At 37.4% G+C, this 26,558-nt stretch overlaps 1 protein-coding gene across 1 annotated transcript in view; it reads right to left on the reverse strand.

Moving 5' to 3' along the window:
- The window catches only part of LOC132554879 (centrosomal protein of 152 kDa-like), a 73,886-nt gene extending 48,788 nt beyond the window's left edge, over positions 1-25,098 (reverse strand). The window contains 2 exon segments of the mRNA XM_060219207.1: positions 64-191; positions 24,982-25,098. Of these exon segments, the coding sequence (XP_060075190.1) occupies positions 64-191; positions 24,982-25,098 (245 nt within the window).
- Between the last annotated feature and the right edge of the window lie 1,460 nt (positions 25,099-26,558).

Here is a 26,558-nt window from a genome sequence, read left to right on the forward strand (position 1 = left end):
CAATGTTTAGACAGGTCAGTGAGTACGCAGTAAATTTTATCATAAAGAAAAAAAGATATCTACCCAGGACTTTCTATCTTGGTGCCCAGATGAAGGCTGGCATTGGTTGACGGACCGCCCTCATCTGATGTGATGGAGAACTCATCATCATCAATCAAGTCATCAAACGCATTCGTCAGCAGCTGCTTCAGCTAAAACAACAAAACAAGAGAACAATGAAACATTAACAGCGGGATCTCCTACTTATAAACAAAAAACATAGCTTTCAATAAATTCCTGTTCCTTTACAACAGGTAATATATATATTATAATGAGTACATAATCTGATTTTTCTCATCAGCCTTGTAACAGTGTTTTATCAGCCTTGTAACATTGTTTTATCAGCCTTGTAACAGTGTTTTATCAGCCTTGTAACATTGTGTTTTATCAGCCTTGTAACAGTGTTTTATCAGCCTTGTAACATTGTGTTTTATCAGCCTTGTAACATTGTTTTATCAGCCTTGTGACATTGTGTTTTATCAGCCTTGTAGCATTCTAGAAGAAATTCTGTCAGAGTTGTACAGTGAAAACATTTGACCACATGGCACAAACAGTAGAAGAAACAGCTAAATAGTGGCACTGTATATGGCAGGTCTGTAGCGTGATGAATCTAGACAAATCATCCTGATTGAGGTTTAACAACATTAATTTTGAAGCCCTGTGTTGTTACCTGGCCTAACAATAGAGCTATGCCTTGTAGGTCTATCAGGGTGTCCAACCCCACAATGGACTCTGCCACACCTGATTCAGCCCCGTCCATCTGCCAGACTACTCACAAACACTCACTTCCCATCATATTTTCTGTTGCTACTGCAACCAGTCCCTAACTAAAGTCACATGCCAATGAAATAACTTTCAAAGTTAATAAGTTAACATCAATGACCAAATTTTCAAAATTACCATCACATAACACATCTTTACAGCAGTGATGATCACAAGACAAATCTGTGAAAGTAATGATCACATGACCAATCTGTAAAAGTGATGATCACATGATCAATCTGTAAAAGTGATGATCACATGACCAATCTGTAAAAGTGATGATCACATGACCAATCTGTAAAAGTGATGATCACATGACCAATCTGTAAAAGTGATGATCACATGATCAATCTGTACAGCAGTAACAATCATATGACCAAAGCCATCATATTTGTAACTTAATCTTGATATTTAAAGAAAACATTTCGACTTTTAAACAAAAATAAAAACAACTGACTTGATACACCGTGTAAATTTTGAAATGGCAGTCACATTAGAATGTTGAGCAGGGACTTGAATGCTCATTATCGATGTGCCTTTTTATAGAATATCAAAAATACTACAAAGGAATGTTGACTATGATACATCATTACTCTAGGTACTTGACATGACTTCCTTGTTAGGTATAAAGCAGGCATTTAACATTACCACTGTCACCTATTCCTGAGCCTATTACCGGAATCACAGATAACTTTAAAAGCCAAACCTGTTAGCAAAGACAGAGCTGGTTTAAGTAGCAATGACTAGACACTTCTCAATGATGAAAGAACTGAGGAAGCATCATCTACAATGGCTCCACAAGGTCCACTGTCCATACACACATTTTATAAACTCCAGTTTTTCCACAAAAAAGGATAAGGCTAACAAAAACTACTAAAATTCAACCAGGTCTACTGTCATACACAATTCACTAAAAACATCCAGATCTTACACTGAACGAGGAACCAAACATGTAATGGAGAAATATCCTTAATTATTGGTAAAAACCACCCTATACAAACCCCTCATACACTACATCTCACAAACATCCCAGCCATCCTTACAAAGAAACATTCTCCAAAGCTGAAGCCTTGACCCTAGGAAACCTGCTGTTGGATGCTTCAGGCCAGCCATCACAAAATTACTATCAATGAGACAAAGAGGATTAAGGAATAAAGGCCAAACCAATATAAGTCATCTATACCAGGCAATCACTCAAGATTCTTATTGATTCTTTGTATCAAATTTATCCGGTATTCTTTACATCCTTTCTAACACAGTGCTAAGGACAACAGAGGTTCAGAGCTGTGGACAACAGAGGTTCAGAGCTGTGGGCAACAGAGGTTCAGAGCTGTGGGCAACAGAGGTTCAGAGCTGTGGGCAACAGAGGTTCAGAGCTGTGGACAACAGAGGTTCAGAGCTGTGGACAACAGAGGTTCAGAGCTGTGGACAACAGAGGTTCAGAGATGTGGACAACAGAGGTTCAGAGCTGTGGGCAACTGAGGTTCAGAGCTGTGGACAACAGAGGTTCAGAGCTGTGGACAACAGAGGTTCAGAGCTGTGGACAACAGAGGTTCAGAGCTGTGGACAACAGAGGTTCAGAGCTGTAATTAACAGAGGTTCAGAGCTGTGGACAACAGAGGTTCAGAGCTGTGGACAACAGAGGTTCAGAGCTGTGAACAACAGAGGTTCAGAGCTAAGGACAACAGAGGTTCAGAGATGAGGACAATAGAGGTTCAGAGCTGTGAACAACAGAGGTTCAGAGCTGTGAACAACAGAGGTTCAGAGCTGTGGACAATAGAGGTTCATAGCTGTGTATAACAGAGGTTCAGTGCTGTGGGCAACAGAGGTTCAGAGCTAAGGACAACAGAGTTTCAGAGATGAGAACAATAGAGGTTCAGAGCTGTGGACAACAGAGGTTCAGAGCTGTGATTAACAGAGGTTCAAATCTGTGGACAACAGAGGTTCAGAGCTGTGGACAACAGTGGGTTGAGCTCTGGATGACAGTGGGGTGAGCTCTGGATGACAGTGGGTTGAGCTCTGGATGACAGTGGGTTGAGCTCTGGATGACAGTGAGTTGAGCTCTGAATGACAGTGGGTTGAGCTCTGAATGACAGTGGGTTGAGCTCTGGATGACAGTGGGGTGAGCTCTGGATGACGGTGGGTTGAGCTCTGGATGACGGTGGGGTGAGCTCTGGATGACGGTGGGTTGAGCTCTGGATGACAGTGGGGTGAGCTCTGGATGACAGTGGGCTGAGCTCTGGATGACAGTGGGGTGCATCAGCTGTTAATGACAATGATTTAAGCATTGAATCAGAAGAAGTGTATTAGCTTGTCTTGGCCTAATCTTGTGTATGCTTGTCTCCCTCATCAATATCTACCACCATTACTACTCCGACTTTTACACCTGATCAATATCCATTGAAAGAAGCTGTGTAATTTCTCACCTCTTCTTAACAAATAACAATTAAAGTGTGATATAGATACATACATAGATCATTATTTCCTGGCAACAACTTATCTGGTGATATCAATTTCAAAACCTATATGTATAATGACAAACATCATGTCCTGAATGTCAAAAAAAGGTTAACACATCACTGTACAGAGGAATATCTTGTCTCCCCTATATATAGTAGTAGGTAAACATTTATATCTTGTCTCCCCTATATACAGTAGGTAAACATATAGATCTTGTCTCCCCCTTTATACAGTAGGTAAACATTTAGATCTTATCTCCCCTATATACAGTAGGTAAACATTTAGATCCTGTCTCCCCTATATACAGTAGTAGGTAAACATTTAGATATTGTCTCCCCTATATACAGTAGGTAAACATTTAGATCTTGTCTCCCCTATATATAGTAGTGTGTAAACATTTAGATCTTGTCTCCCCTATATACAGTAGGTAAACATTTAGATCTTGTCTCCCCTATATACAGTAGCAGGTAAACATTTAGATATTGTCTCCCCTATATATAGTAGTAGGTAAACATTTAGATCTTGTTTCCCCTATATATAGCAGTAGGTAAACATTTAGATCTTGTTTCCCCTATATATAGCAGTAGGTAAACATTTAGATCTTGTCTCCCCTATATACAGTAGTAGGTAAACATTTAGATCTTGTCTCCCCTATATACAGTAGGTAAACATTTAGATCTTGTCTCCCCCTTTATACAGTAGGTAAAACATTTAGATCTTGTCTCCCCTATATACAGTAGGTAAACATTTAGATCTTGTCTCCCCTATATATAGTAGTAGGTAAACATTTAGATCTTGTCTCCCCTATATACAGTAGGTAAACATTTAGATCTTGTCTCCCCCTTTATACAGTAGGTAAACATTTAGATCTTGTCTCCCCTATATACAGTAGGTAAACATTTAGATATTGTCTCCCCTATATATAGTAGTAGGTAAACATTTAGATCTTGTTTCCCCTATATACAGTAGTAGGTAAACATTTAGATCTTGTCTCCCCTATATACAGTAGGTAAACATTTAGATCTTGTCTCCCCCTTTATACAGTAGGTAAACATTTAGATCTTGTCTCCCCTATATAGAGTAGGTAAAACATTTAGATCTTGTCTCCCCTATATACAGTAGGTAAACATTTAGATCTTGTCTCCCCTATATACAGTAGGTAAACATTTAGATCTTGTCTCCCCTATATAGCAGTAGTAGGTAAACATTTAGATCTTGTCTCCTCTATATACAGTAGGTAAACATTTAGATCTTGTCTCCCCTATATACAGTAGGTAAACATTTAGATCTTGTCTCCCCTATATACAGTAGGTAAACATTTAGATCTTGTCTCCCCTATATATAGTAGTAGGTAAACATTTAGATCTTGTCTCCCCCTATATACAGTAGTAGGTAAACATTTAGATCTTGTCTCCCCTATATACAGTAGTAGGTAAACATTTAGATCTTGTCTCCCTCTATATACAGTAGTAGGTAAACATTTAGATCTTGTCTCCCCTATATACAGTAGGTAAACATTTAGATCTTGTCTCCCCTATATATAGTAGTAGGTAAACATTTAGATATTGTCTCCCCTATATATAGTAGTAGGTAAACATTTAGATCTTGTCTCCCTTATATATAGTAGTAGGTAAACATTTAGATCTTGTCTCCCCTATATATAGTAGTAGGTAAACATTTAGATCTTGTCTCCCCTATATACAGTAGTAGGTAAACATTTAGATCTTGTCTCCCCTATATATAGTAGTAGGTAAACATTTAGATCTTGTCTCCTCTATATACAGTAGCAGGTAAACATTTAGATCTTGTCTCCTCTATATACAGTAGTAGGTAAACATTTAGATCTTGTCTCCCCTATATACAGTAGTAGTAGGTAAACATTTAGATCTTGTCTCCCCTATATATAGTAGTAGGTAATTATTTAGATCTTGTCTCCTCTATATACAGTAGGTAAATATTTAGATCTTGTCTCCTCTATATACAGTAGTAGGTAAACATTTAGATCTTGTCTCCCCCTTTATACAGTAGGTAAACATTTAGATCTTGTCTCCCCTATATACAGTAGGTAAACATTTAGATCTTGTCTCCCCTATATACAGTAGTAGTAGGTAAACATTTAGATCTTGTCTCCCCTATATACAGTAGTAGGTAAACATTTAGATCTTGTCTCCTCTATATACAGTAGGTAAACATTTAGATCTTGTCTCCCCTATATACAGTAGGTAAACATTTAGATCTTGTCTCCCCTATATACAGCAGTAGTAGGTAAACATTTAGATCTTGTCTCCTCTATATACAGTAGGTAAACATTTAGATCTTGTCTCCCCTATATATAGTAGTAGGTAAACATTTAGATCTTGTCTCCCCTATATACAGTAGTAGGTAAACATTTAGATCTTGTCTCCTCTATATACAGTAGCAGGTAAACATTTAGATCTTGTCTCCTCTATATACAGTAGTAGGTAAACATTTAGGTTTTGTCTCCCCTATATACAGTAGTAGTAGGTAAACATTTAGATCTTGTCTCCCCTATATATAGTAGTAGGTAAACATTTAGATCTTGTCTCCTCTATATACAGTAGGTAAATATTTAGATCTTGTCTCCTCTATATACAGTAGTAGGGAAACATTTAGATCTTGTCTCCCCTATATACAGTAGGTAAACATTTAGATCTTGTCTCCCCTATATACAGTAGTAGTAGGTAAACATTTAGATCTTGTCTCCCCTATATATAGTAGTAGGTAAACATTTAGATCTTGTCTCCTCTATATACAGTAGGTAAATATTTAGATCTTGTCTCCTATATACAGTATATACAGTCTCCCCTATGTAGTAGGTAAACATTTAGATCTTGTCTCCCCTATATACAGTAGGTAAACATTTAGATCTTGTCTCCCCCTATATACAGTAGGTAAACATTTAGATCTTGTCTCCCCTATATATAGTAGTAGGTAAACATTTAGATCTTGTCTCCCCTATATACAGTAGGTAAACATTTAGATCTTGTCTCCCCTATATACAGTAGGTAAACATTTAGATCTTGTCTCCCCCTATATACAGTAGTAGGTAAACATTTAGATCTTGTCTCCCCTATATACAGTAGGTAAACATTTAGATCTTGTCTCACCTATATACAGCAGTAGTAGGTAAACATTTAGATCTTGTCTCCCCCTATATACAGTAGTAGGTAAACATTTAGATCTTGTCTCCCCTATATACAGTAGTAGGTAAATACTCCCTGAAGAATGATAATTTTTTTTCATTAACAGAGATCTGAATTCGAGGAATATTTGGCCATCAAAAAATTTGAATCACACAAAGTTTTTATAAGGAATTTGTATAAACATATGTAAATACAGGCAAATTAAAGGGTTTCAATATCTTTAATTACACACTATTAGAGTTTTAGCTATGCTTTTAACAGTAATACCTATGTGGATTAAGTGGGATTTAAATGTTCCAATTAACAAGCCACGCTGTACTTTTTCCCTGTAAATTACTTTTGATGATTGCTGGTCAATGGTATATATCTGTCAGCACGGTTTAACATGACAAGGCACAGAGGAGTGACAGCGAGTAAGAGTATGTGTAAGACCAGTACGAAATCTTGTGCATACTTATCAATAGATGTATGTCAGACAACATAAAACCCACTACAGAATCAAACTTTTGTGGTATTTTGCCTTAATATCAGGATATTTACTGACTGTTACCCTCACTCTCTATTATTTCACCTTAATATCAGGATATTTACTGACTGTTACCCTCACTCTCTATTATTTCACCTTAATATCAGGATATTTACTGACTGTTACCCTCACTCTCTATTTACTTAATATCAGGATATTTACTGTTACCTCACTCACTCTCTATTATTTTGCCTTAATATCAGGATATTTACTGTTACCTTCACTCTCTATTACCTTAATATCAGGATATTTCTGTTACCTCTCTCTATTATTTTGCCTTAATATCAGGATATTTACTGTTACCTTCACTCTCTATTATTTTGCCTTAATATCAGGATATTTACTGTTACCTTCACTCTCTATTATTTTGCCTTAATATCAGGATATTTACTGTTACCTTCACTCTCTATTATTTTGCCTTAATATCAGGATATTTACTGTTACCCTCACTCTCTATTATTTTGACTTAATATCAGGATATTTAACCCTATCAGGATATTTACTGACTGTTACCCTCACTCTCTATTATTTTGCCTTAATATCAGGATATTTACTGTTACCCTCACTCTCTATTATTTTGCCTTAATATCAGGATATTTACTGTTACCCTCACTCTCTATTATTTCACCTTAATATCAGGATATTTACTGTTACCTTCACTCTCTATTATTTCACCTTAATATCAGGATATTTACTGTTACCCTCACTCTCTATTATTTCACCTTAATATCAGGATATTTACTGTTACCCTCACTCTCTATTATTTCACCTTAATATCAGGATATTTACTGTTACCCTCACTCTCTATTATTTTGCCTTAATATCAGGATATTTACTGACTGTTACCCTCACTCTCTATTATTTTGCCTTAATATCAGGATATTTACTGTTACCCTCACTCTCTATTATTTCACCTTAATATCAGGATATTAACTGTTACCCTAACTCTCTATTATTTCACCTTAATATCAGGATATTTACTGACTGTTACCCTAACTCTCTATTATTTCACCTTAATATCAGGATATTTAATGACTTACCCTGACTCTCTATTATTTTGCCTTAATATCAGGATATTTACTGTTACCCTCACTCTCTATTATTTCACCTTAATATCAGGATATTTACTGTTACCTTCACTCTCTATTATTTCACCTTAATATCAGGATATTTACTGTTACCTTCACTCTCTATTATTTCACCTTAATATCAGGATATTTACTGACTGTTACCCTCACTCTCTATTATTTCACCTTAATATCAGGATATTTACTGACTGTTTACTCTCTATTATTTCACTCTCTATTATTTCACTCTTAATATCAGGATATTTACTGACTGTTACCTTCACTCTCTATTATTTCACCTTAATATCAGGATATTTACTGATTACTACCTTCACTCTCTATTATTTTGCCTTAATATCAGGATATTTAATGTTACCTTCACTCTCTATTATTTTGCCTTAATATCAGGATATTTACTGTTACCCTCACTCTCTATTATTTTGCCTTAATATCAGGATATTTACTGTTACCTTCACTCTCTATTATTTCACCTTAATATCAGGATATTTACTGTTACCTTCACTCTCTATTATTTTGCCTTAATATCAGGATATTTACTGACTGTTACCCTCACTCTCTATTATTTCACCTTAATATCAGGATATTTACTGACTGTTACCCTCACTCTCTATTATTTCACCTTAATATCAGGATATTTAATGACTTACCCTGACTCTCTATTATTTTGCCTTAATATCAGGATATTTACTGACTGTTACCCTCACTCTCTATTATTTCACCTTAATATCAGGATATTTACTGACTGTTACACTAACTCTCTATTATTTCACCTTAATATCAGGATATTTACTGACTGTTACCTTCACTCTCTATTATTTTGCCTTAATATCAGGATATTTACTGTTACCTTCACTCTCTATTATTTTGCCTTAATATCAGGATATTTACTGTTACCCTCACTCTCTATTATTTCACCTTAATATCAGGATATTTACTGACTGTTACCCTCACTCTCTATTATTTCACCTTAATATCAGGATATTTACTGTTACCCTCACTCTCTATTATTTTGCCTTAATATCAGGATATTTAATGACTTACCCTGACTCTCTATTATTTCACCTTAATATCAGGATATTTACCGTTACCCTCACTCTCTATTATTTTGCCTTAATATCAGGATATTTACTGTTACCTTCACTCTCTATTATTTTGCCTTAATATCAGGATATTTACTGTTACCTTCACTCTCTATTATTTCACCTTAATATCAGGATATTTACTGTTACCTTCACTCTCTATTGTCATTTGTTTCAACTATAGATGATTATTATTATTGTAGTATACAGCATTATTATATTTTGATAAAACAGTGACAGGAGAAATGTGAATTATGGAGGTAAGAAAGACTGGAAGTAGCTGTTTGTACAACACCATGAAACAAGAATGACAGCTCTGTGTTTACTCACCTTTAAACTACAGTTCAAAGCCTAAAACAATATAATGGAACTTATTTAACAAGTACAACAGAGCCATGTAACACTGTGTATTGACATAACACCTAAAGATTTGAGACTTGTAATAACAGGTGAGACAAGGGCTACACTACTGAAGAGGAAAGGCTAACCACAACACAATGTATGTTTGCTGTGAACACAGGCCCAAATGTGGCCTTTTGTTCTCACAAAGAGTGATAATACTGCAAGGTTTTAATGAGATACACACGTAAGTTATGAGTATTATACAAAAGTATGTAGATCTGTTCAAGGTGAAAAAAATTTATCTGTGATCCCCAGTACAAGATCATCAGAGGCAAATAAATTTAAAGTTACTTAAAGTTACAGCAGATTGCACATCCTAAGAGCTACAGCATATCACACATCCTTAGAGTTACAGCAGATCACACATACTTAGAGTAACAGCAGATCACACATCCTAAGAGTTACCACAGATCACACACCCTTAGTTACAGCATATCACACATCCTTAGAGTTACCACAGATCACACACCCTTAGTTACAGCATATCACGCATCCTTAGAGTTACAACAGATCACACATCCTTAGTTACAACAGATCACACATACTTAGTTACAGCAGATCACACATCCTTATAGTTACCACAGATCACACATCCTTAGAGTTACAACAGATCACACATACTTAGTTACAGCAGATCACACATCCTTATAGTTACCACAGATCACACATCCTTATAGTTACCACAGATCACACATCCTTGGAGTTACAGCAGATCACACATACTTAGTTACAGCAGATCACACAACCTTAGTTACAGCATATCACACATCCTTAGAGTTACCACAGATCACACATCCTTATAGTTACCACAGATCACACACCCTTAGAGTTACAGCAGATCACACATACTTAGAGTTACAGCAGATCACACATCCTAAGAGTTACAACAGATCACACATCCTTAGAGTTACAGCAGATCACACATACTTAGAGTTACAGCAGATCACACATTCTAGTTACAGCAGATCACACATCCTTAGTTACAGCAGATCACACATCCTTAGTTACAGCAGATCACACATACTTAGTTACAGCAGATCACACATCCTTAGTTACAGCAGATCACACATCCTTAGAGTTACAGCAGATCACACATCCTTAGAGTTACAGCAGATCACACATCCTTAGAGTTATATACAGCAATTTATAAACCTTACAAACTAAACGAAGCTGTGTAGTTCTGGTGATTAATATACAGTTCACAGTGTGAAACTGAACAGTAATTCACATCCAGGATACTGAAAATACTTTCAATGATTTTGTTATCATCCCCTCATTACACACAGTAAACAAGTATTCTGGTTAGGATGGCCTGTAGGCTAGTGGACTAAGTACATGACATCCCCTCACTATACACAGTAAACAAGTATTTTGGTAAGGATGGCCTGTAGGACTAAGTACATGACATCCCCTCACTATACACAGTAAACAAGTATTTTGGTAAGGATGGCCTGTAGGACTAAGTACATGACACCCCCTCACTATACACAGTAAACAAGTATTTTGGTTAGGATGGCCTGTAGGCTAGTGGACAAATTACATGACACCCCCTCACTATACACAGTAAACAAGTATTTTGGTAAGGATGACCTGTAGGACTAAGTACATGACACCCCCTCACTATACACAGTAAACAAGTATTTTGGTAAGGATGGCCTGTAGGACTAAGTACATGACATCCCCTCACTATACACAGTAAACAAGTATTTTGGTAAGGATGGCCTGTAGGCTAGTGGACTAAGTACATGACATCCCCTCACTATACACAGTAAACAAGTATTTTGGTAAGGATGGCCTGTAGACTAGTGGACTAAGTACATGACACCCCCTCACTATACACAGTAAACAAGTATTTTGGTAAGGATGGCCTGTAGGACTAAGTACATGACACCCCCTCACTATACAAAGTAAACAAGTATTTTGGTAAGGATGGCCTGTAGGACTAAGTACATGACACCCCCTCACTATACACAGTAAACAAGTATTTTGGTAAGGATGGCCTGTAGGACTAAGTACATGACACCCCCTCACTATACACAGTAAACAAGTATTTTGGTAAGGATGGCCTGTAGACTAGAGGACTAAGTACATGACACCCCCTCACTATACACAGTAAACAAGTATTTTGGTAAGGATGGCCTGTAGGACTAAGTACATGACACCCCCTCACTATACACAGTAAACAAGTATTTTGGTAAGGATGGCCTGTAGGACTAAGTACATGACACCCCCTCACTATACACAGTAAACAAGTATTTTGGTAAGGATGGCCTGTAGACTAGTGGACTAAGTACATGACATCCCCTCACTATACACAGTAAACAAGTATTTTGGTAAGGATGGCCTGTAGACTAGTGGAGGTCCCGTATCAAACACTACTTTGATCCCCTACAACCATAAAGCTTTATTCAGTATTAAATGTGTTATCACAGTTTGTCCAGCTAATTCAGAATTTCTTCAGTGGTATTTTTTGCACCATTTGCACTCTAAAAGCATCCACTAATAGTGTGTGCTATAGATAATCTTTGATCACTGCATATATTTAAATAATCATTGTCATTTTCTCTTAAAGGCTTCAACTTTTTTATATGAAATGCACATAACTCACTTTTTATTTTAATTGAAGAAATTAAAATGTTTTGAATTTAAGTGCATAAAAGATTCACAGCTGGTCAGCATTTCAGCAAAAAACTGAACGATTATTACGTGTCATCACTGTATGTAGTCTTGTCACAGCAACGATAAGTAAGGTGATGTAATTAATGTTTTATGACAACCATATAGTGTTCTCCTGACTAGCTTATGTAGCAGACCTGTATCACAGTTTTTATAATATTTAGGTATCAACACTCAGAAATGTTCAGATGTATTTTTTTATAATTGCAAATGCCAGTATTTAATAAGGAAGTGAGGAAAAAATCTATCAGGGCTCTCGATCTGCTATATTTGGGGCCGAATATGCAAAAAAGTATCTTTTTTTCCCAATTTAGACCCCAAGTTTTCCCAATTCTAAGGAAAACACCATTATTTTTTCCCAATTCTAAGGGCCCCAGGCCCCAGTCCCCAAAACGGGGTGTGAGAGCCCTGTATGTTAATCACCTTTGTATGATGTAGAGAAAACACAACCCACAGAAACATTTTATTTATTATTATAAGGCTCAGAAACAAAGAACGTCTACACCACAAAGCAAGTTGTGATGTCCAGTCGTAAAGATGTGCCTGTATGATCAACATGAACATATCAACTAGAATGACTTCTTTACAGTGTCACCCATGACATAAACATTTAAACAAGATTTAATACCCCGAAAATCATTCCCAGTACTCTAATATCACTTGGTTTGAATCATGTATTGAACTTGAGTTGTCAGAATTAATTACTGTGTACTGGCCCCCCACAGGTCCTTATCAACCCCATATAATACCATCTACCCCTGGGTTAATGGACTGATCCTCAACAGGTCCTTATCAACCCCATGTAATACCATCTACCTCTGGGTTAATGGACTGATCCCCAACAGGTCCTTATCAACCCCATATAATACCATCTACCCCTGGGTTAATGGACTGATCCCCAACAGGTCCTTATCAACCCCATGTAATACCATCTACCCCTGGGTTAATAGACTGATCCCCCACAGGTCCTTATCAACCCCATATAATACCATCTACCCCTGGGTTAATGGACTGATCCTCCACAGGTCCTTATCAACCCCATATAATACCATCTACTCCTGGGTTAATGGACTGATCCCCCACAGGTCCTTATCAACCCCATGTAATACCATCTACCCCTGGGTTAATGGACTGATCCCCAACAGGTCCTTATCAACCCCATGTAATACCATCTACCCCTGGGTTAATAGACTGATCCCCCACAGGTCCTTATCAACCCCATATAATACCATCTACCCCTGGGTTAATGGACTGATCCTCCACAGGTCCTTATCAACCCCATATAATACCATCTACTCCTGGGTTAATGGACTGATCCCCCACAGGTCCTTATCAACCCCATGTAATACCATCTACCCCTGGGTTAATGGACTGATCCCCCACAGGTCCTTATCAACCCCATATAATACCATCTACCCCTGGGTTAATGGACTAATTGACCCTTCAAAGTCTAGTAATGGTGATAGAGGAAACCATACACAGATATATAACAACACAGCTGCTATAAACATGTAAAATGGCTGAATTCATTATTCAGTCTCAAGTGAGTATGTTACTTACATCTGATATTGAATCCACCTGGATAAATGTAACATTAAACTCTTCTACTAACTGAATGTTTCAAGTCGAATATAGCCAACACAGTAAAATGCATTTCACTACCAGTAATAACTATCACATTCAAGTGTTTACGAATTCCAATTTCCATTATTCCATTCTATTAGAGCTGATGTTTCGGACTTATTGTAATCTCTCAAGCTACATTTTGATAACAGTTGGCTGATTCATTTGATTAGGGTTCATTACGCTGTACGTAAATGTTGATCAGTAACAATCAGATGATATACTTTTGCTGTGTATTCCCTTAAGTAATGGTGACCTTAACTTTTGACCTCTAAACATTGAAAGAAACTGAGAGCTAGCACTCCCCTTTCAGACACAATGAAGAAAGTCTGAGTGTTGTATCAATTCAGCGAAGCTGAAGATATTTTCTATAAGTGTTTAAGTGAAAGCGGCCTTGAACTTTAACCCCTGGACCCCAAAAAATATGGCCTTGATCTTTAACCCCTGGACCCAAAAAACATGGCCTTGATCTTTAACCCCACGACCCAAAAAACTTTCCTGCATTAGCACTTTCTTTCAAGAGGCAGGAAGTATGAGGTATTGTGCCGAAACAAAATCAAAGAACCAGGTACTGAAATTACTGAAAGGCTAAACATGTTGGTAAAATACATATTTGTAACTTTAATAGTGTTATGCTAAAACAATTAATCGCTTGAATAAGAGATGCCTATCAATTTCCAAGTTTCCATCAAATTTGTGCAAAATTTACAATTCACAGAAATTAAACTACAAAATCAAGGGATTGAAATTGGTATTGAATATTGTACTCAGAACCAGACTTTACTACACATTATGAATTGTTTATTTTGCTACAGTCAAATCTGCACATAAAGAGTACAACTTTTCTTGACAAATTTTAAGTCTAAAGTGCACACATTACATAGCGGTAGGATTTTCTCCTTCTTTTTTGTGGAAAGATCAAAGATTTATGAGACCGTCGTAATTGATTTTCTGGATGATCTGGAACGCAAAAATTTATGAGCAACAAAAATAAATTAAATTAATCGTTGAATATATTGAAGCAAAGTATTCCAGTCTTCATACAATTATCATATCAAAACATGTAGTGAAAGATTGTTACTTTTTTATAAACTACACATGTACTCTTCTTCGTACAATTACCTTATCAAAATGTGTAGTGAAAGATTGTGACTCTTTGACACTAGAGCTCCACATACCAGTCACTTGTAATACAGAGTTGGGCCTCGGTTTGTGTCAGCTGGCACACGCATGATGAGACAGCTGAACATGAAAGAAAACTTTACTTATAGATATCCTGCTAACCTGGTTGTGCATAATGTTGTGCAACGATGAATAAAAAACCAGACATTTATCTGTTTGTTCTATACACATCTCTGATAAAAGTCAGAAAACGTTTATGGGGTAACTTTTTTCTTCTAATTGATTTTCTTCCCTATTAAATCGACACATAATAAGATGACACTGCTCTCAAGTCCAATACACATGTGTACTATCAGTGATCAAGGAAAACTTATCTCTCCGAAACTCAACAATTTTACAAATATCAACATGAGACTTTGTTCAGGGATGTCTTATAATCATATTGCCAATACATCGTTTGATGTCGCTAACTTCTAAAGGTATTTTAGGTAATAGTGTCTGAAGATGTATCAAGATTACCCATGGTATTTGTGTAAAACATACACATGTAAGCCAAGCTGTCATTCTCTCTAGAGTAAAATAGACGTAACCGAGTCATTTTTCATATACGAAACTGAAATTTTACTTTTAAATGTATTTAGTCATATTAAAGTACACATCTTTTTGATATCTCATACTCTCTTTAGTATTTCAAAATCTATAAATAAGGACGTTCCCTTGAGTGTGATACACAATATGTAGTGCTGTCGGCAATCAAGGAAATTTTATCTCTCCATATTACTCAACCTTTTTTATAATGAATATAATGACTTTTATAATTAACATAACACGAAACATTGTCAAAAGGTGTATTGTGATCACATCTATGATGTCACTAGCTATGTTGATCATTTTCAAATATCCTTTCTGAAGAGTCTTCAAAATTTACGACTGTTATTGATTATCAACAGTTGCCAACTTTTAGGTAGACCGCTAAGAATAGATGTCAACAATACCATAATTATGTGCATTCCGCCATATTGTTTCATCTCGGAGAATTCTCACTGCATAGCTAGTTTGTTTATCGACACAAAACTCAATCTGAATATTTTCATCACAAAACTCAATCTGAATTTTTTCATCACAAAACTCAATCTGAATTTTCATCACAAAACTCAAACTGAATTTTTTCACAAAACTCAATCTGAATATTTTCATCACAAATATTTTCATCACAAAACTCAATCTGAATATTTTCATCACAAAACTCAATCTGAATTTTTTCATCACAAAACTCAAACTGAATATTTTCATCACAAAACTCAATCTGAATATTTTCATCACAAAACTCAATCTGAATATTTTCATCACAAATATTTTCATCACAAAACTCAATCTGAATTTTTTCATCACAAAACTCAATCTGAATATTTTCATCACAAACTCAATCTGAATATTTTCATCACAAAACTCAATCTGAATATTTTCATCACAAAACTCAATCTGAATATTTTCATCACAAAACTCAATCTGAATATTTTCATCACAAAACTCAAACTGAATATTTTCATCACAAAACTCAATCTGAATTTTTTCATCACAAATATTTTCATCACAAAACTCAATCTGAATTTTTTCATCACAAAACTCAATCTGAATATTTTCATCACAAAACTCAAACTGAATATTTTCATCACAAATATTTTCATCACAAAACTCAATCTGAATATTTTCATCACAAAACTCAATCTGAATATTTTCATCACAAATATTTTCATCACAAAACTCAATCTGAATATTTTCATCACAAATATTTTCATCACAAAACTCAATCTGAATATTTTCATCACAAAACTCAATCTGAATTTTTTCATCACAAAACTCAATCTGAATTTTTTCATCACAAAACTCAATCTGAATATTTTCATCACAAAACTCAATCTGAATATTTTCATGTCACCTGGTCTGTCAGCTTTGGTAAATTTTTAGTATAGTACTTGATTGTCTAATAAAGAGAGTATGCATGCATGACACTTTTCTTAAAGATGGCAGCAAAGAGGGTCACTGATAAATTGCTGAAATATTAACACAAATCAAAAAGCTAGGATTGGTGATAACAGCTAGTTTCAAAAGCTATGACTGGAACTGTCATTTTGCCTAAAACCAAATAAAGAGATGGACAGTGAATATGCCCACAAACAGACAAACTCATCATGATGAGGAATTAGCATCAACAATGTTGTATCTAAATAAGTACGGCTAAAATCCCATTCCAACTAAACTTCATCAAGTACAAAACTAGTTTGTCTAGGTGATAGAGTCAGGTGGCATCACTATGGCCACCAATCCCTCTGTACTTTTGATTTGTCTAGGTGATAGAGTCAGGTAGCATCACTATGGCCACCAATCCCTCTGTACTTTTGATTTGTCTAGGTCAGGTGGCATCACTATGACCACCAATCCCTCTGTACTTTTGAATTATCACGATGATAGAGTCAGGTGACATCACTATAGCCACCGATCCCTCTGTACTTTTGATTTGTCTAGGTGATAGAGTCAGGTGGCATCACTATGGCCACCAATCCCTCTGTAGTTTTGATTTGTCTAGGTGATAGAGTCAGGTGGCATCACTATGGCCACCAATCCTTCTGTACTTTTGATTTGTCCAGGTGATAGAGTCAGGTGGCATCACTATGGCCACCAATCCCTCTGTACTTTTGATTTGTCTAGGTGATAGAGTCAGGTAGCATCACTATGGCCACCAATCCCTCTGTACTTTTGATTTGTCTAGGTCAGGTGGCATCACTATGACCACCAATCCCTCTGTACTTTTGAATTATCACGATGATAGAGTCAGGTGACATCACTATAGCCACCGATCCCTCTGTACTTTTGATTTGTCTAGGTGATAGAGTCAGGTGGCATCACTATGGCCACCAATCCCTCTGTACTTTTGATTTGTCTAGGTGATAGAGTCAGGTGGCATCACTATGGCCACCAATCCCTCTGTAGTTTTGATTTGTCTAGGTGATAGAGTCAGGTGGCATCACTATGGCCACCAATCCTTCTGTACTTTTGATTTGTCCAGGTGATAGAGTCAGGTGGCATCACTATGGCCACCAATCCCTCTGTACTTTTGATTTGTCTAGGTGATAGAGTCAGGTAGCATCACTATGGCCACCAATCCCTCTGTACTTTTGATCTGTCTAGGTGATAGAGTCAGGTAGCATCACTATGGCCACCAATCCCTCTGTACTTTTGATCTGTCTAGGTGATAGAGTCAGGTAGCATCACTATGGCCACCAATCCCTCTGTACTTTTGATCTGTCTAGGTGATAGAGTCAGGTGGCATCACTATAGCCACCGATCCCTCTGTACTTTTGATTTGTCTAGGTGATAGAGTCAGGTGGCATCACTATAGCCACCGATCCCTCTGTACTTTTGATCTGTCTAGGTGATAGAGTCAGGTGGCATCACTATAGCCACCGATCCCTCTACTTTTGATTTGTCTAGGTGATAGAGTCAGGTAGCATCACTATGGCCACCAATCCCTCTGTACTTTTGATTTGTCTAGGTGATAGAGTCAGGTAGCATCACTATGGCCACCAATCCCTCTGTACTTTTGATTTGTCTAGGTCAGGTGGCATCACTATGACCACCAATCCCTCTGTACTTTTGATTTGTCTAGGTGATAGAGTCAGGTAGCATCACTATGGCCACCAATCCCTCTGTACTTTTGATTTGTCTAGGTCAGGTGGCATCACTATGACCACCAATCCCTCTGTACTTTTGAATTATCACGATGATAGAGTCAGGTGGCATCACTATAGCCACCGATCCCTCTGTACTTTTGATTTGTCCAGGTGATAGAGTCAGGTGGCATCACTATGGCCACCAATCCCTCTGTACTTTTGATTTGTCTAGGTGATAGAGTCAGGTGGCATCACTATGGCCACCAATCCCTCTGTACTTTTGATTTGTCTAGGTCAGGTGGCATCACTATGGCCTCTATACATTTGAATTATCATGGTGATAGAATCAGGCAGACGGATGACCACTTCTATTTTTGCTTTAAAATAAAGCTTTTCCGCATGACTGAATTTGTAATGCCACATTTGAATAATGCATGTGATTTATGTCTGTGTTGATCGCATTGATATAACATATCTATTCAACTCATCCCAGAGCTCTAGAAATATGAATTATTAAAATATCATTATCATTTACAAACAGTAGAATATTCAGTTTCCAACTCGCTTAAATAAATGTCAGTAAGGCATTAAGATAACAGATAACAATGACACACACCACAGCATTCACAACTGCTGTAATGGCTACACACCAGGACAACTACATATTTTGAATACTATTCAGGCCAACATGATCATGTTGTAAAATTCTGCAAGCTGAGCTATCTTTGTAAATCAGAATTGGCACAGTGGAACTGCCCAAACCATCCACCTTTCAAGAGCTGCTATCTTTATTGTTGCCTCCATGTTACATGAAGAGATGTATAGGATTTGATAAATATGTACATTTGCATAATTTAGTGTGATGCATTGTATAAAACATTGTATAAGCCTGCAATTCAGTTTTGTAAAAAATGTAAACTTAACATGTATTCTCATCTCATTAAAATTTTTGTACTATGTATGGACTTTGGTTCTAATATCAGATTCCTGCTAGAAAAATGAAAATAGGTTATACCTGTATAATGTTTGCCCAATGCATCCTCAACATTTTATAGCATTTGACACAAGAGCTTAGCTCACCAAAAGTATTACAATAATATAATTGCAAAAGATTTTTATTAACAGTGTTTGATAAAAAAAAAAGTATGGCTGTAAATGATATTTGTGTAGTGTGGGACGATGAGTATGATTTTATATTCATCTTGATCATTAAGATGTTTGTAAGTATAGTAGAACAATGGTGTACATGTTAAATACATATATATATATATATATATGTGCATATTAGGTTTAGAATGTACTAAATTTGTTTAAATGTGCATTAGCATGTACCGTATGCTCTGGGTTCTAAACTGCATCTGTATATAAGCAGCAGAGCCAAGTTTTAACAAATTTTTTATTTGATCTACATATTAGCCACTGGAATATAAAGCGCACCCTTTCTTACGATGCGGTAACCTTTATGTTGACCAAAATTCACTGATATAAGAGATAACGGAAGGCAATTTATCAAGATTGTCAGTGAAAAATTTAATATAAGTTTGCAAATTTATTATACACAGAAAATCCTTTATTCTATTGACATGTTTCAAAAACATAAAATAGTAATTATCGTACTTGTTTGGTTTGGGAGCCTTCAAAGATTGTCTACACACAGAAATAGGGCCTGATGTTACATACGGTTTACTTAACACCATCTCCATCAGTGTTTGTACTGTTTTATGTTAGTGAAGGCCGAAATTCTTATAGCCTTATATCATTCCTTATAAGTTACATAAAGCCATTATCATTGTAAACAAGCATGATATGGCGGTCAATCTAGAATATGGCCTGATGACATATCTATCCCAGAATGCAACAAGCTATTGTAAACTTTACCTGTGACTTTCGACACCACCACCAAAGTTCAAAAGATATTTTTGGGATTCATATTAAAAGATTCATATTAAACTTGGTACCGACGTCTCATACCGGTGAACAGGTATGCTTGGTTTAAATCTCTATTTTTTCTTTTTTCTGGAAGTGTGACAAGTTACTGCAGCCAAAATTATCAGGGTGCTAGATCATGCAGGTCAATAGTGCATGTGATATGCCTCGACAGAAATGGCCATTCTGAACTATATAACAGTTCAGAACAGATGACCAGATGACAGACTTCAAGCTTTTTCGACCACATATCAGCCACACCAGTATTTTAAGTAGCACATCCAACCGTTGAGAAAAAAGGCGTGGCTTATAACTTGGAAAATAGATACTTTGAAGACTTTATTTTAATACAGACACGGTACAGTGGTGTTGATGTGTTCATAATGAAAACGTTCCTGTGAGGGGCCAAGTTATGCAACATTACATGTGTCTTGGTCAGTGAAATGTTTGTCTAAAAAAATATTTCTCACAATTATGGTTTTATTGTTTCTCTTGGATTTAATTCATCACCTCCAGCATATGACCATCTCTAATTATGCTACAGATTCAGAAACCAGATCTTGAATTTTCCTGATATAGCCGGAATGGTAAAAGAATAAAAAACATCCTTTGTTAATCCAATACCTGTACTGTTTATAATGTCCCCTACAACCAACATTATAAAGTGTATAACATGTTATAAATATTTGAAGGTCCTTTACTAATGGTCTGCCAACAAACACTGTCACGCTGCCAACTGATCATAGATCAACTTTATAATGTAAACAATACTGTGTTCTTCATTGGAAAATCATAGGTAAACAATGGATAGTAAACATGGTAAATGTACAGGACGTATTGTATTGGAGTCAAATTATGGTGAATGGGGGCCAGGAGGATTTCTATTACTGTGTTAAGGGTACGGGACTTTAGTTACAGTATAAATGATGGACTCAGAAGTTCATTTTAAGGAGCCTCTGTTTGTCACACAACTTTTACAAACAGTGATAAAAGTAGCACTTTATTAGGCTTATACACCTTGATTCTTTGGTATTATAATGTGAAGGACACTATGTCACCATGGAAACAAAGAAAGCCTTCCTCCAAACACAGCTACATCATATCACGTGCATGATGACAAAAAAGAGCTCGAGATTCAAACAGGGCATATAGTAGTGATGTGATGTGTTTGAGCTTCCTGGACTTAATAACAGTCTAAGATCAATTTACATTAGGTCTTAAAGTGAAATGAGCTTTAATTCGACCCTGTTGACTGGAATGGTGTGTAGTGTCAGAGGATATATTTAGGGGATATTTGACTTAACACAAGCAGAATACCTCTACTCTAAATTAATTTGAACCTAAAAGTAATGAAATTATCACAATATCAATGAAATTCAACAAAAAACCAAGATGTGCACAGTTTTCGAAAACAGTCCCTCACATATTCTTAGCCAATCAAAATGCTTCTTTCAACCATTGATGAATTAGACTTTCCACTCACTTTTCAGCCAAGTTGTCGGAAGATTCACGTCAAGATAAATTGTTCTTTACATTGATTCCTCATGTACACACAAAAAATTCATCATGTCTGTCTCTAAACGGCATTTGAACACAAAAGTAGATCGAAACAACAACAGACACCATGAAGAGGCTTTGACAATTGACGGAAGACTTATCCAAAATTTTCAGCGCGTTTCTCAGAAATGGAGACTTGGATTTCTGTACCTGTATAGAATTTTACAGTAAATATAGGAGAAAATGCTGTGTGATATAATTCTACTTATTTGTGTTATTATCATTGATGTTGATCCCTGGATTGAGAACATCACCTACTATAGCTGTTATTATCATTGTATTGATCCCTGGATTGAGAACATCACCTACTATAGCTGTTATTATCATTGATGTTGATCCCTGGATTGAGAGCATCACCTACTATAGCTGTTATCATATTTATCGACATTCTGACATTATCAACAAACTAAAGGAGAAAGGTGGATAGGAATACACCACTATCATCTTACAACTTTCCACTTCACATTCTAATGATATGTAAAGGTCACTTTACTTCATTGATCCAATGTTGATGCTGATCACCTGCCTCAACAGGAAAGCCTGTCACCACCTGTGGGCTAGTGTCATCAAGGAACGACTGTCACCACCTATGGGCTAGTGTCATCAAGGAAAGTCTGTCACCAATTGTGGGCTAGTGTCACCACCTGTGGGCTAGTGTCATCAAGGAACGACTGTCACCACCTATGGGCTAGTGTCATCAAGGAAAGTCTGTCACCACCTGTGGGCTAGTGTCACCACCTGTGGGCTAGTGTCATCAAGGAACGACTGTCACCACCTGTGGGCTAGTGTCATCAAGGAAAGTCTGTCACCACCTGTGGGCTAGTGTCATCAAGGAACGACTGTCACCACCTGTGGGCTAGTGTCATCAAGGAACGACTGTCACCACCTGTGGGCTAGTGTCATCAAGGAACGACTGTCACCACCTGTGGGCTAGTGTCATCAAGGAACGACTGTCACCACCTGTGGGCTAGTGTCACCAAGGAACGACTGTCACCACCTGTGGGCTAGTGTCACCAAGGAAAGTCTGTCACCACCTGTGGGCTAGTGTCAACAAGGAAAGTCTGTCACCACCCGTGGGCTAGTGTCATCAAGGAAAGACTTTCACCACCTGTGGGCTAGTGTCACCACCTGTGGGCTAGTGTCACACCTGTGGGCTAGTGTCATCAAGGAACGACTGTCACCACCTGTGGGCTAGTGTCATCAAGGAACGACTGTCACCACCTGTGGGCTAGTGTCATCAAGGAACGACTGTCACCACCTGTGGGCTAGTGTCACCAAGGAAAGTCTGTCACCACCTGTGGGCTAGTGTCACCAAGGAAAGTCTGTCACCACCTGTGGGCTAGTGTCATCAAGGAAAGTCTGTCACCACATGTGGGCTAGTGTCACACCTGTGGGCTAGTGTCATCAAGGAACGACTGTCACCACCTGTGGGCTAGTGTCATCAAGGAACGACTGTCACCACCTGTGGGCTAGTGTCATCAAGGAACGACTGTCACCACCTGTGGGCTAGTGTCATCAAGGAACGACTGTCACCACCTGTGGGCTAGTGTCACCAAGGAAAGTCTGTCACCACCTGTGGGCTAGTGTCATCAAGGAAAGTCTGTCACCACATGTGGGCTAGTGTCACACCTGTGGGCTAGTGTCATCAAGGAACGACTGTCACCACCTGTGGGCTAGTGTCATCAAGGAACGACTGTCACCACCTGTGGGCTAGTGTCATCAAGGAACGACTGTCACCACCTGTGGGCTAGTGTCACCAAGGAAAGTCTGTCACCACCTGTGGGCTAGTGTCATCAAGGAAAGTCTGTCACCACATGTGGGCTAGTGTCACCACCTGTGGGCTAGTGTCATCAAGGAAAGACTCACCACCTGTGGGCTAGTGTCATCAAGGAAAGACTCACCACCTGTGGGCTAGTGTTATCAAGGAAAGTCTGTCACCACCTGTGGGCTAGTGTCACCACATGTGGGCTAGTGTCAACACCTGTGGGCTAGTGTCATCAAGGAAGGTCTGTCACCACTTGTGGGCTAGTGTCATCAAGGAAAGTCTGTCACCACCTGTGGGCTAGTGTCACCACCTGTGGGCTAGTGTCAACACCTGTGGGCTAGTGTCATCAAGGAAAGTCTGTCACCACTTGTGGGCTAGTGTCACCAAGGAAAGTCTGTCACCACCTGTGGGCTAGTGTCATCAAGGAAAGTCTGTCACCACATGTGGGCTAGTGTCACCACCTGTGGGCTAGTGTCATCAAGGAAAGACTCACCACCTGTGGGCTAGTGTCATCAAGGAAAGACTCACCACCTGTGGGCTAGTGTTATCAAGGAAAGTCTGTCACCACCTGTGGGCTAGTGTCACCACCTGTGGGCTAGTGTCAACACCTGTGGGCTAGTGTCATCAAGGAAAGTCTGTCACCACTTGTGGGCTAGTGTCATCAAGGAAAGTCTGTCACCACCTGTGGGCTAGTGTCACCACCTGTGGGCTAGTGTCAACACCTGTGGGCTAGTGTCATCAAGGAAAGTCTGTCACCACTTGTGGGCTAGTGTCATCAAGGAAAGTCTGTCACCACCTGTGGGCTAGTCTCAAAATTTTATGAATATATCAGACCATGAAAATCATCCTATAAAAATGAGTTAAAAAGCCCTTGTTTTAGAATCCTGCTTATATATATTTGTGTCCATTTTAATCCTCCAATTGATTACAAGACTACTACATTTTTATACCAGTGTGAGTTTTTCAACCGAAAAAAATGTCTTCACTCCATGCTTCAGAGTAAAAATGGTCATTCATAAAATTGCTTAATAACATGGATTAACAACAAGAGTACTAGATACAGTATATAGTGTACTGACATTTTGACATATGAACTTAATGACCCCAATGTACTAACTGACCTCATTGTGTTGCTGTTCTTCCTCTTTTCTGTATTCCTCCTCCTGGGCATTCTGCAGCACCTGTCCATCAAAGTTAAGGGAGGTCCCAGGATTCATCAGACTTAGGTTTGTACTCATCCTGTCAAAGGGGTGGCCATCTTCACATCACTACACTGAACAGTCTACAGAAAACAAACCAATAGTGTTACACCACACACAACATTCTACCAATGGGCTCAATTGCCATCATTGTTGAAAATCTTGTTTAAATATTGGTTTAGTGTTCTAATAAATAATAATGATAATAAAAACATGCATTCATTAAACTGTTATTGAGTTATCTAAATTTATTTGAACTAGGAACGTTAAGATGGACAGATACAAATTGTAACTAGGAACATTAAGAGGGACAGATACAAATTGTAACTAGGAATGTTTAGAGAGACAGATACAAATTGTAACTAGGAACATTAAGATGGACAGATACAAATTGTAACTAGGAACATTAAGAGGGACAGATACAAATTGTAACTTGGAACGTTAAGAGGGACAGATACAAATTGTAACTAGGAACGTTAAGATGGACAGATACAAATTGTTAACTAGGAACATTAAGAGGGACAGATACAAATTGTAACTAGGAACATTAAGAGGGACAGATACAAATTGTAACTAGGAACATTAAGAGGGACAGATACAAATTGTATCTAGGAATGTTTAGAGGGACAGATACAAATTGTAACTAGGAACGTTAAGATGGACAGATACAAATTGTAACTAGGAACATTAAGAGGGACAGATACAAATTGTAACTAGGAACGTTAAGATGGACAGATACAAATTGTAACTAGGAACATTAAGATGGACAGATACAAATTGTAACTAGGAACATTAAGAGGGACAGATACAAATTGTAACTAGACAGATACAAATTGTAACTAGGAACGTTAAGATGGACAGATACAAATTGGACAGATACAAATTGTAACTAGGAACGTTAAGATGGACAGATACAAATTGTAACTAGGAACGTTAAGAGGGACAGATACAAATTGTAACTAGGAACATTAAGAGGGACAGATACAAATTGTATCTAGGAATGTTTAGAGGGACAGATACAAATTGTAACTAGGAACGTTAAGAGGGACAGATACAAATTGTAACTAGGAACATTAAGAGGGACAGATACAAATTGTAACTAGGAACATTAAGAGGGACAGATACAAATTGTAACTAGGAACGTTAAGATGGACAGATACAAATTGTAACTAGGAACATTAAGAGGGACAGATACAAATTGTAACTAGGAACATTAAGAGGGACAGATACAAATTGTAACTAGGAACGTTAAGAGGGACAGATACAAATTGTAACTAGGAACATTAAGAGGGACAGATACAAATTGTAACTAGGAACATTAAGAGGGACAGATACAAATGTAACTAGGAATGTTTAGAGGGACAGATACAAATTGTAACTAGGAACTTTAAGATGGACAGATACAAATTGTAACTAGGAACATTAAGAGGGACAGATACAAATTGTAACTAGGAACATTAAGAGGGACAGATACAAATTGTAACTAGGAATGTTTAGAG

Source organism: Ylistrum balloti, unplaced genomic scaffold, assembly GCF_031769215.1.
Source record: "Ylistrum balloti isolate Yb309-2 unplaced genomic scaffold, AGI_CSIRO_Ybal_v1 Utg370448, whole genome shotgun sequence".
Classification (NCBI taxonomy): domain Eukaryota; kingdom Metazoa; phylum Mollusca; class Bivalvia; order Pectinida; family Pectinidae; genus Ylistrum; species Ylistrum balloti.